General features: G+C 39.8%; 1 protein-coding gene and 1 long non-coding RNA gene across 2 annotated transcripts; both read right to left on the reverse strand.

Moving 5' to 3' along the window:
* Window positions 1-7,421: 7,421 nt before the first annotated feature.
* LOC103524385 (E3 ubiquitin-protein ligase MARCH2-like) lies at window positions 7,422-8,796 on the reverse strand. The gene has a single exon (XM_008489398.2). The coding sequence runs from the start codon at window positions 8,597-8,599 to the stop codon at window positions 7,685-7,687; it is 915 nt and encodes a 304-aa protein (XP_008487620.1). The 5' UTR covers window positions 8,600-8,796; the 3' UTR covers window positions 7,422-7,684.
* A 1,941-nt stretch (window positions 8,797-10,737) lies between these two features.
* On the reverse strand, window positions 10,738-11,686 carry LOC113473955. Its single transcript, XR_003395723.1, has 2 exons — window positions 11,348-11,686; window positions 10,738-10,964 (listed from the first exon to the last, which is right to left on the reverse strand). It is a non-coding gene; the product is annotated as an uncharacterized LOC113473955 (long non-coding RNA).
* Between the last annotated feature and the right edge of the window lie 517 nt (window positions 11,687-12,203).

Consider the following 12,203-nt stretch of genomic DNA (forward strand, 5'->3'; position numbering starts at 1 on the left):
ACAGTAGGAGAGGGGAGGGGGAGGTTTGACAGTGGAAAACCTTGGTGGGGGGTCCCCTTGGCACTCAACAGTAAGCGGAATTTTAGGAGGAGGAGAAGATGATGAAGGAGGAGGGAAAGAGAAGAAGAAGAAGTTGGAGGGGGAGAAGAAGATGACGAAGAAGGATCAACAGTAGGAGAGGGGAGGGGGAGGTTTGACAGTGGAAAACCTTGGTGGGGGGTCCCCTTGGCACTCAACAGTAAGCGGAATTTTAGGAGGAGGAGAAGATGATGAAGGAGGAGGGAAAGAGGAGAAGAAGAAGTTGGAGGGGGAGGAGAAGATGATGAAGAAGGAGGGATAGAAAAGGAGAGGAAGGAAGAAAGAAGGAGGAAGAGGACACAAATCAGAAGAAAAGGAGAAACAGAAGAAGAAAGAAGACGCCGAAAAAGAGGAGGAGGAGAAGAGAGAATTCTAATGAACTAATGTTCAAAATCCGAAAAACGCTGAGTTCAAAGTTCCAAGAGAAAAATGTTTAGCTATTTCTTCGTTCGAATTTTGAGTCTGCCTTTTATCGGTTCTAAGGAGTCTGCTGCTTGCAAAAAAGAATTGAACTCATGGATGTGTCAAAAATTATTGTTGAAAATTCCTAGTTGGAAACAAAAACAACACCAACAATGACAGAAGGTTGAGGGTGGGGATGCTGGGTACAGTTACAGCTTTCACCTACATAGTTTAAACAACCATTTAATTTGAGCCAATCAATCGGCATTAATTCCTTTCAATTAAAAACGTGTTTTAAAAAAATGCAAAAAAAGCAATCAATCATGCAAAGCGGGTGCAGAAAAACAAATCTCTCCATTTCACCCCAAAACAAGGGACGGAGAGAGGAACTCCTGTCATATTAACAAATTAGAAAACAATTTCCCAACTTGTTACATATTTTCCCACTCTCGAAAAAAAAAAAAATCCCCCACCCCCGCAACACAAAAATCCGTACAATCCCTCCCTTTCCGCACAATCCCTCCCTTTCCCTATACAATCTCTTCCTTTTCTCCCCCTAAATAAATACAAGGGGGGTAAAAATTCCCTCTCCCTGTGCTTCCCGCCACTTGTGTAGCTCTCGCTTTGTGTCTTTTTTTTATTATTATAAACTGTTTTTTGATGTTGATGAAAACAAATTTTCCCACCATCACCACTGCCACTCTTTCCCACCACATTCTATCCCTTCCTTCCTTCCTCTTTTTTTGTCCCTGCCTTCTCTTTCTCTCACACTTCCTCTCTCCTCTAATTTTTCTCTCACACTTTGTCTCTTTCTCTTTCTTTCTCTTCTGTTTTATTCCCCCTGCTACGAAATTTTCTGCTCTCTCTTTTAGTCTTCTCTCTCTCCTCCTTCCTTTCTCACAGTTTCTTCTCTCTCCACTTCAATGAAGGCATCAGCCACATTCTTGATGACCCCTACTAACATCATTATGATTCAAGCTCAAAGGGAAAATGCTGCCACAGTGTTGCCAAAAGCATTTTGGGGAGAAATCCAGCTCCAGCCAGCCCATCTGTGGTTAGTTAGCTTGCAATGGTCAACAAAAATGGATTTTCGGTTTCCGCCCCGGGAGAATTTTATCCTACATAGATAAGGTTCGTTCTCGGAACGGCTGGGTTTCTTCTGACAAGTCTTCCTTCTCTCCTCGATTTCGGGATAAGACCTCAGCAGTTACAGTTCGCTCTGTCAAACCTCGGGACTTTGAAGAAAATCTCGCTGATTTAGGACCATTATCCTTAGGACTTTGGTAGGTACTGTCGAAAATCTTCAAAGATTTGAAGAAAATTGTGAAAATTTAGGACCCTTTAAACCTCTGCTTGAGAAGCACTCAAAATCTTCGCCATCAAAAATCTGTAGAATATACTGTTCTTATTATCAATACTAGCTGAATTCCGTCGCTTCGCTTCGGAATCCCGCTAGTTCATCCCGAGGCATGGCCAAACTTCATCCCGAGGCATGGCCAAACTAAAAACATAAACGAAACTCAAATATTAGGCGAGCGAGGAAAAGTTTTCTCTCCCGCAGTCTCTGAGTTTTGAATAGTTTAATGTCTAGCCAATCTAGTTGGTTTGGAAGGTAGCGCCTGCCTTGGAAGACTTGGGTCGCTGTGATTCCCGCCCGAGGCGAACTTTATTTCTAACTGTTAAGGTCCGTTCCCGGAACGGCTGAGTTTTTTATATGAAGTCATGAAACGTTTTTTTTTCTTACATCCACAAGTTTTCTCCTCCCTCTTCTTCTTCCTCTCCTCCTTCTTCATCATCTTTTGTCTCACACCCTCTGTTTCTCGTCAATCTTTTTCTTCTCTTTTAAATTGATTTTTTCGCTTGATTTAGGCTCAAGTCTGCAAGACTCTTCGGTAAAAAAGAAAGTAGAGATGTGAACACTGTGAACATAATATGTTCAATAATAAGATTAGTAAGGGAGGTTTGTAAAATCAAATGCACAAGGTTAGGCAACCATCTAGATATTCTAGATCTGAATATTAAAAGGGGACTCTAAATGATAATGGAAAACCGCCATAGACCTCCCCGAGAGAGTAAAGTGCTTCCTCAACAGTAGGAGAGGGGAGGGGGAGGTTTGACAGTGGAAAACCTTGGTGGGGGGTCCTCTTGGCACTCAACAGTAAGCGGAATTTTAGGAGGAGGAGAAGATGATGAAGGAGGAGGAGGGATAGAGGAGAAGAAGAAGTTGGAGGAGGAGAAGAAGATGATGAAAAAGGAGGGATAGAAAAGGAGAGGAAGAATGAAGAAGGAGGAAGAGGACACGAATCAGAAGGAAAGCAGAGACAGAAGAAGAAAGAAGACGACGAAAAAGAGGAGGAGGAGAAGAGAAAAAAACGACGAGTTCAAAGTTCCAAGAGAAAAATGTTTAGCTATTTCTTCGTTCGAATTTTGAGTCTGCCTTTTATCGGTTCTAAGGAGTCTGCTGCAAGGAGGAGGAGAAGATGATGAAGAAGGAGGAGGAGAGGAAGAAAGAAGAAGGAGAAAGAGGACACTAATCATAAGGAAAGGAGAAACAGAAGAAGAAAGAAGACGACGAAAAAGAGGAGGAGGAGGAGAAGAGAGAATTCTAATGAACTAATGTTCAAAATCCGAAAAACGCTGAGTTCAAAGTTCCAAGAGAAAAATGTTTAGCTATTTCTTCGTTCGAATTTTGAGTCTGCCTTTTATCGGTTCTAAGGAGTCTGCTGCTTGCAAAAAAAAAAAGAATTGAACTCATGGATGTGTCAAAAATCTAGTTTATTGTTGAAAATTCCTAGTTGGAAACAAAAACAACACCAACAACGACAGAAGGTTGAGGGTGGGGATGCTGGGTACAGCTACAGCTTTCACCTACATAGTTTAAACAACCATTTAATTTGAGCCAATCAATCGGCATTAATTCCTTTCAATTAAAAACGTGTTTAAAAAAATGCAAAAAAAAGGCAATCAATCATGCAAAGCGGGTGCAGAAAAACAAATCTCTCCATTTCACCCCAAAACAAGGGGCGGGGAGAGAAACTCCTGTCATATTAACAAATTAGAAAACAATTTCCCAACTTGTTACATATTTTCCCACTCTCGAAAAAAAAAAAAACCCCACCCCCGCAACACAAAAATCCGTACAATCCCTCCCTTTCCGCACAATCCCTCCCTTTCCCTATACAATCTCTTCCTTTTCTCCCCCTAAATAAATACAAGGGGGGTAAAAATTCCCTCTCCCTGTGCTTCCCGCCACTTGTGTAGCTCTCGCTTTGTGTCTTTTTTTTATTATTATAAACTGTTTTTTGATGTTGATGAAAACAAATTTTCCCACCATCACCACTGCCACTCTTTCCCACCACATTCTATCCCTTCCTTCCTTCCTCTTTTTTTGTCCCTGCCTTCTCTTTCTCTCACACTTTCTCTCTCCTTCTCTAATTTTTCTCTCACACTTTGTCTCTTTCTCTTCTGTTTTATTCCCCCTGCTACGAAAGTTTCTGCTCCCTCTTTTAGTCTTCTCTAAAGTTATTTTCGTTCAGTTCAGTTCAGTTCTCTTTTAAATTAATTTTTTTGTTTAATTTAGGCTCAAGTCTTCAAGATTCTTCGGTAAAGAAGAAAGTAGATGTGAACACTGTGAACATAATATGCTCAATAGTAAGATTAGTAAGGGAGGTTTGTACACAAGGTTAGGCAACCATCTAGATATTCTAGATCTGAATATTAAAATCTACTAAACCGAGGCATATTGAGATCCCCAAAAGAGAATTTCCATCTGAAGAATTATGAAGTGAACTTGATAAAATGTTGCGTAGAATGTTTAGAATAATTGCTCAAAAATGAGGTCCAAAAGAAAAGAACTACATTCGGCCATTCTGAAAAAGCATTTGTAATTGTTCTGTGTTGTACTCATATCAGGGGAAACAATGATCATGTGTTGTACAATTGTGTTTTTCCATAACGAGTATACCTGTTGTATTACAGTTCTACCTACCTGTTGTACTCTTGCACAGATACATGTACACCCCTGATGTAAATTTCCTTTGATACACATTGTAATCTTATTTACATACATATTATGTTGCGTAGAATGTTTAGAATAATTGCTCAAAAATGAGGTCCAAAAGAAAAGAACTACATTCGGCCATTCTGAAAAAGCATTTGTGTTGCGTAGAATGTTTAGAATAATTGCTCAAAAATGAGGTCCAAAAGAAAAGAACTACATTCGGCCATTCTGAAAAAGCATTTGTAATTGTTCTGTGTTGTACTCATATCAGGGGAAACAATGATCATGTGTTGTAGGTACAATTGTATTTTTCCACAACGAGTATACCTGTTGTATTACAGTTCTACCTGTTGTACTCTTGCACAGATACATGTACACCCCTGATGTAAATTTCCTTTGATACACATTGTAATCTTATTTACATACATATTACCACTACACATATTGTATATGGTACATATTCCTCGTATTGTATGCAATTCTCTTAGAAGTTTCTCATAGCCTTCTCTACCCAGAGCCCTGATGAGGTGGTTTATTATGGTTCGTTCAATAAATCTGTCACTGGTTTCAGTAGAGTCACTAGTTACACTAGTGTCCACCTCTTCCAATACAATGTCTTGAATCTGTGTGACTTTGGAGACTTTGTGTCTTACAGGATGTGGACATATTATTCCTCGTATTGTATGCAATTCTCTTAGAAGTTTCTCATAGCCTTCTACCCAGAGCCCTGATGAGGTGGTTTATTATGGTTCGTTCAATAAATCTGTCACTGGTTTCACTAGAGTCACTAGTTACACTAGTGTCCACCTCTTCCAATACAATGTCTTGAATCTGTGTGACTTTGGAGACTTTGTGTCTTACAGGATGTGAACGAATGCCAGGTGTCTTAGGATAATCAGGTTTTTGGACTCTTGAAAAACAGTTTTCTAGATCTGTTCAATTGAGGCGTGATCTGGAAAAAGGGCGTAACGCCCTTTTTCGGGAACATGAATTTTTTGATTGTAAATTTTTTTCTGAATATGACTGTGAAAGAATCATCTTTCTATCTCTTTTCTAGGACAAGTTATGACCAATGTTGTAGACCCTGGAACGTTGTGTTTTACATATGAACATCATTCAGTAGATTCGGTTGATATTTGGATGACGATTTCCAACTCGGAATCTATTTTTCTTTCCTCCATTATTCTATTTTGTTTAACTTTATAAGTTATAGACCCTGGAACATTGTGTTGTAGACCCTGGAACGTTGTGTTTTACATATGAACGTCATTCAGTAGATTCGGTTGATATTTGGATGACGATTTCCAACTCGGAATCTATTTTTCTTTTGAAGGGTTTTGTGCCAAACCCTTCAAAAGTGAAATTTTCTCCTCTTGACGGACCAAGTTGAACCCTATATTGAACTTGCGTCTGGTATCATACTCTGTTAGCACCGGATAATTTACATCGTTGAAGATGTCCTCATGTCTCTCTTTCCTGGTGGCTTCTACATTTTATGCTTCAACAAGTGCTTCCTCAGATCTCATCAGGGCTTTCAACTGATTAAATTTTATCACTTTTGCTCGCACATTGCTTGTTCATTTTGTTTTAACTGCTGATGACTTTGATTTGAGCTTTGAGTCGTTTGAGGGAGGTTTCTGAACGATGTGTTTTGACTTTGTTGACTGTTTTGTTAACCTTAGCTATAGGTATTATGTTTTGTTACATTTCATCGAAATGGGGGTCTTTCCTGACGAAATTCCTGTTTGCGGAGTCCAGTATGTAGGACTATTACGCCCCATAATGCTTTCTTGCGTTAATATGTTAACCTTAGCTATAGGTATTGTGTTTTGTTACATTACATTGAAATGGGGGTCTTTCCTGACGAAATTCCTGTTTGCGGAGTCCAGTATGTAGGACTATTACGCCCCATAATGCTCTCTTGCGTTAATATCTAGCCTTAAATTAGGACCCAATATGCATCACTGATCTCTGTCCTAACTATCTAAGTACCTAAGCCCTAATTCATATTTATCTAAAGACTCCTGGCACAACTCTGCCATTCTTCTCATTCAGGGTCGAAAGTGTTTTGAATCAACGGTCAGTCCAGTCATCAGTCTCTCTCTAGTATCAGACTCTCTAGTATCTAGGCCTACACCATCCATCATATCTCTGGTCAAACTTGCCTTTGACAGCACGATCTATCCCACCGTCAAACATATGGCGAGGCTGCGAGTCTCACATATCAAGAAGGACGGGGCCACACCCACGAACGCAAAATCTCCAGCATTCCACCCGAGAAATTTATTGTCACACATTATATTATTTGCAAAATGGAATAAATATTTCTCTTGTTGAGTCATTTTATTTTATTGCTTCGAATATACATATATTGGTAATCTTGCCGGGAACAGGTTGCAGATCGCAACATAATTTTGTTGCAGATTGCCATTGCAACATACATTTTGTACGAGTTATGCGTTTGGCAGTCAGATGAAACATAAACTTTGAACGCCATTTTATTTTATTGCTTCGAATATACATACATATATTGGTAATCTTGCCGGGAACAGGTTGCAGATCGGAACATAATTTTGTTGCAGATTGCCATTGCAACATACATTTTGTACGAGTTATGCGTTTGGCAGTCAGATGAAACATAAACTTTGAACGCGAGTGGGCATTGGGTAATGTTCACCCTGATTGGTGTTGGGTGATTTTTTCGTGTTGTTCCAATATGTGTAATGGGATTTATTCTTTCCGATATGCCAGTGTGTAATTGGAATTTTTGAAGCATTCGTTTTCTATCTATCTAGAAGATATTATTCCTTCTAAGTTATGATTCCTTCTTTCAAGAAGTTATGGAAGGTTTCTTGATTGCTCTTGTGCTAGGGTGGAGAAAAAGCTATCTCGTCCATCATCCGTCAGTATCGTTAGAAAAAGAGTTAAACGGACATTTACCTTTGGAATCACAAGAATAACAGCCGGACCTACAACCTCATGTTGAAGTGTTTGTTAACATGTGAGCCTGCTTGAAGAGTGTTCGGATGTAGTCTCCGAATATTCTCAAGAATTGTTTTATTGTTTTTTTTTTTTTTAATTTTCTCATTATTTTATCTTTTTTCTCAGTCTCACAAGAGATTAACAAACAGGTATTAACTTGGGGTTGTAGGTTGTAGGCCGCTGATGATATTTTATTTCCTGAACCAAACTGACAGTAAGTTTTCACAAACTAAAAATACACATGGTCGTGAAATCCGTCTGTCCGCCAGACAGTCGCGGGGCGCAATACAGTCCCCCCGCCGCGCTCTCCGCCACTGGGACACAACACGTGCCCCCCGTGCTGTTCAGATTCATACAGTGGCTATCCGAAGGGGTGAACACAATGGTCACCTTGTTACAGCGTAGGTACCAGTTGTACCAAGTCATCCGGTATTGCTTGAACGCGACGTAGCAGCAGATACCATAGGCAGTCCCAATGATGAGGACCATCACGGAAGCGCCAAACGCAGAGATGAGACGGGACGTTATATCAACGTTCTGCCGCTCGTTGAAGGACTTGATAATGATGAATATCCCAAGCGCAATGAGGAACCCTATGGAGAAGAACTGTACAAGGTCTGAGAGCAGCGTCTTCTTGCTGCACACCGTGGTGAGCCACACAATCACGGACACCGGCTTCGAGTATCGCTTCTCGATGCGGATTTGGAACTTTTGCTTGCAAATCTCGCACTGGTTGGACCGGGAGGCTTCCAGCCATTTCTCCAGACAGGACAGGTGGACGAGGCGGTGACACGTGCAAACGGTGCGCACCGTTTCCTTCTTGGTTTCGTCCAGACAGATGGAGCAACACGGGATGTCCACCTTGCTCATCATTTTGTGCATGGGGTCTTTCTCGGCATCTTTTCCAGTGGTCTTCTTCTCAGGGGGCTCCTTCCCAATGGGATGCTCAGATACGTTTACGGTGCCCGAGGCTTCATTGGGTGTGTCCTGTTTGCTCACCAGCTTGTGCACGGGGTCTTTTCCAGGAGGCTCCGTCCCAACGAGGTTTTCTGGAACTTTAACGGTGCCCGAGGCTTCACTGGGCAGGTCCTGTTTTGTCTCCGTGCTCTCTAAGACGGAACCGTCACTTGTAGACATTCTGATGGAAGCAACTTGAATCAGTCGTGGTCTATTCTGGCCTTTTTTTTCCAAACTTGGAATTTTAATTGAAAAATGAATAAAACTTTAAATAAACAGGGTCATTTTGAATTGAACTTTAGGAGCGGAACGATTTTCGATGTAGACGCACGAATAGTAGCCGGAATTTTGGAATTCAAGTGAGCTTCGAGACTTGGGAATCTTGTGATTCTATTTCGACACTAAATTTGTATACAATACTTGGATCAAACAATTTGTCACCAAAATGATGAGCACCTCTCAATCAGCAATCAACTTTGTCCTCTGAATCCTGGGGAATTTTCCTAGAGCTTGAAGAAAAGTTCATAAAGGATTACGAGGCAAAGCTTTTTAGATCATTTTAGCTCCAAGAAGACGTGTCAGGATTACGGCGTACACTAACATCACATTCATGTTCCTAAGCAGAATCTGTCCAAGTAGAATCCATCCAAGTATTAATATTTAAATTGATGATTCCAATTTCACAGGATTGATGAGTCTGATTTCTCAGGATTGATCTCACGTTACAGGCTCGAACAGAAATCTACTTAAATCAATAATCATGTCAATCTATCAAACATTAAACCAGGATTCATTTATTTTCAAGAAACCTGTTTCTTCCATCACTTGGACATTAAATGTCAAATGTGTCCTTAACATATTTAACTTGTCATTCGAAAAGAAAAAATATTAAGTCACAACTAAATAAAGACGTGAAGCTTCGTATGAAAAAGTCATCCATCAAAATGCATTTCACGTGATGGATTACCCAAGGCTTCAACGAAATTTCAGGGAAAATAAAACTATCACTATTTGAGTTTTGACTACAAATACGTTCTTGATAAAGCATTGATGAGGAGGCATCATCTGTCTTCTGCTCAAAGTTGTGGTGCTTTTTAGCCTCGGATGAAATTCACTACCAGGGGACCATCAGGCGTAACCTTAAATGTCGATTAAAGTCGATTACCTTATCCACCTTCATTCTCACCTAGTTAACCTACCTCGGTGCATGTATAGCGGCGAAGACGTTCGCCTGGTAATCAGGAGTGCTTGAGTTTAATCCTGGCCAAGGTATGAAATTTTATCCTCAACGTTGTTCGATAATTTTACCACAATAAGCCAAATAAGCCGGCTACTAACCCTAATAAAAAGATCCTTAAGGCCAGAAGTAGACTACTGATAACGTAAAGGGACTTTAGTTCTATTTGAGTAGTATGAATAAGCTCCATTATTATTACCCTCTCCTGTATGGATCGAGAGCTAGCATACATAAAAGTCGCCTCACAACTCATAAAACACACAATTTTCCAACCTCTCGGATTACCTTTACGCTACGCCTCTGGTCGGATGGACACACATTTGATTATCTTCCAGAAGTCCTCTGTCGCATCCATCAATTCCTTCTGACACAATACAATAATATGCCTCTGAGAGCTACAGTACTATGATTCTGATCATATGCCTACCTGTATTTTGCTGTTGTAGGTACTAAGCATGGTACATTTCTGCATATCATGAATCATGACGAACTGAGGAAAATAGAGTATGTAAATAGTTTATAGACCAAAAGATAGTAGTACGTTGAGAATTTGGTGGCATCAATGGACGCCATCAATGGACCTTTGACCTCTGTATCCAAGATGAATAAAAGCTGGAAAAACTAGTAACGGAAAAATAGGTGTTTATTTTGCCACACTGGCTCAACTGGCTCATTCACTAACGGTGGGAATATGGCACATCCACTAATAATACCTGACACAATTGTCCAATTTTATTAAGATGGTTTGATTCTTTGATTCATATGAGTGAATAATCAAATTAGTTTGACTATTCACTATTCACATACGTGGAGTTCGTCAGAGTACTGATCAAATCTTTGTCCCATCTCTCATCCTTGAAACACAAATCGGCAGATTCACAAATCACTCCGACAACAATTTCACTTCTTTGCTCTTTTTTGTGTGTAAATTTATAATTAATGGTTTTTCATCAAAATAATAGCTATTAGAGTATGAATACACAAGATCTGTGCTAACATAAATTTGTAGGTTTCTGTCGTATTCCTTTATCTTTCACATTTATTCAACCTTTCCCCCCAACATATTTTATTCAACACAATAACCTCCACACACAAAACTTATTCTTAATTTCATCCTATACATCGGACTTATCATTAATCTATCAAATGTCATCGGCAACATTAATGATTATTTCGCCAGGAACAACGAAAATCCATTTCTCATGGCCAACATATATTATTTCTTTTCCTTTTGATTTTCTGTCAATCAGGCTCAATAAATTACAGGAACATTGAACATTTAGATGGAGGTTTATACCTTTGATATTCCTGAAATGAGTAAAATTCACAAACGATTATTCATGATATAGTGACGTGGACGGCAGAATGGAGTGGTTTTTCCACACCATTTGCAATTCGAAGTGTCTTGCAAATTTAAATCTGAATTGATTGAAGCTTCATACCTATGATAAATTTGAGAATGTGGATTGTGGACATTAAAATAATTTTATCCACAACTGGTGAAATTCCGTTATCTTGTAACGCATCTTGGTGCTATCACATCACTAAGTTTATCAGTTAGGTACGATGCCTCAGAACTCTCGGACTCTCTTGTAATATGATCCCAAAACCTCATGAAATGGCCTGCTATCATTTCCTTACTTTTAAAAATAATAAATAATAAAAAATGACACTTCTTTCATGATACTCACTTGTCGTCTTTCTTTAGGCATGACACAAAGTACAAAGAGTCAAAGGGGCGAACATTTTCTAATGTGTATTCAATATGAAAAATCACTTTTTCCCGCACGTCAATAGATCACGCTAAAGCTTTTGATACTCTTCTCCACTTTTTCCCCCCTAATGGCGACCACTTTACGTTGATTCCCCCGCAAGGTGTATTCTTCTCGCCGTTATTAATATGTGTCATCCTCTGTGTCGTTATTTAAAAGAAGATGGACACAATACAAATTGTATCCCCGGCCGGCGTTTCTCAAGGAGGTTCTATTGGAAATGTGTTATGCCATTTGAGAAAAATGATGCTGCTTTACTTTGAGGTGTTGTACAGGGTCACTCGAGTGATGAGTCACAACTAAATAAAGACGTGAAGCTTCGTATGAAAAAGTCATCCATCAAAATGCATTTCACGTGATGGATTACCTAAGGCTTCAACGAAATTTCAGGGAAAATAAAACTATCACTAGGTATTTGAGTTTTGACTACAAATACGTTCTTGATAAAGCATTAATGAGGGGGCCATCATCTGTCTTCTGCTCAAAGTTGTGGTGCTTTTTAGCCTCGGATGAAATTCACTACCAGGGGACCATCAGGCGTAACCTTAACTGTCGATTAAAGTCGATTACATTATCCACCTTCATTCTCACCTAGACCTCGGTGCAGGTATGGCGGCGAAGACGTTCGCCTGGTAATCAGGAGTGCTTGGGTTTAATCCTGGCCAAGGTATGAAATTTTATCCTCAACGTTGTTCGATAATTCTACCGCAATAAGCCAAATAAGCCGGCTACTAACCCTACTAAAAAGATCCTTAAGGCCAGAAGTAGACTACTA

This window comes from Diaphorina citri, unplaced genomic scaffold, assembly GCF_000475195.1.
Source record: "Diaphorina citri unplaced genomic scaffold, Diaci psyllid genome assembly version 1.1 scaffold96, whole genome shotgun sequence".
NCBI lineage: Eukaryota > Metazoa > Arthropoda > Insecta > Hemiptera > Psyllidae > Diaphorina > Diaphorina citri.

Excerpts from the sequence above, each read along its gene's own strand:
- LOC103524385 (XM_008489398.2), bottom strand. The coding sequence starts at position 8,599 with ATGTCTACAAGTGACGGTTCCGTCTTAGAGAGCACGGAGACAAAACAG.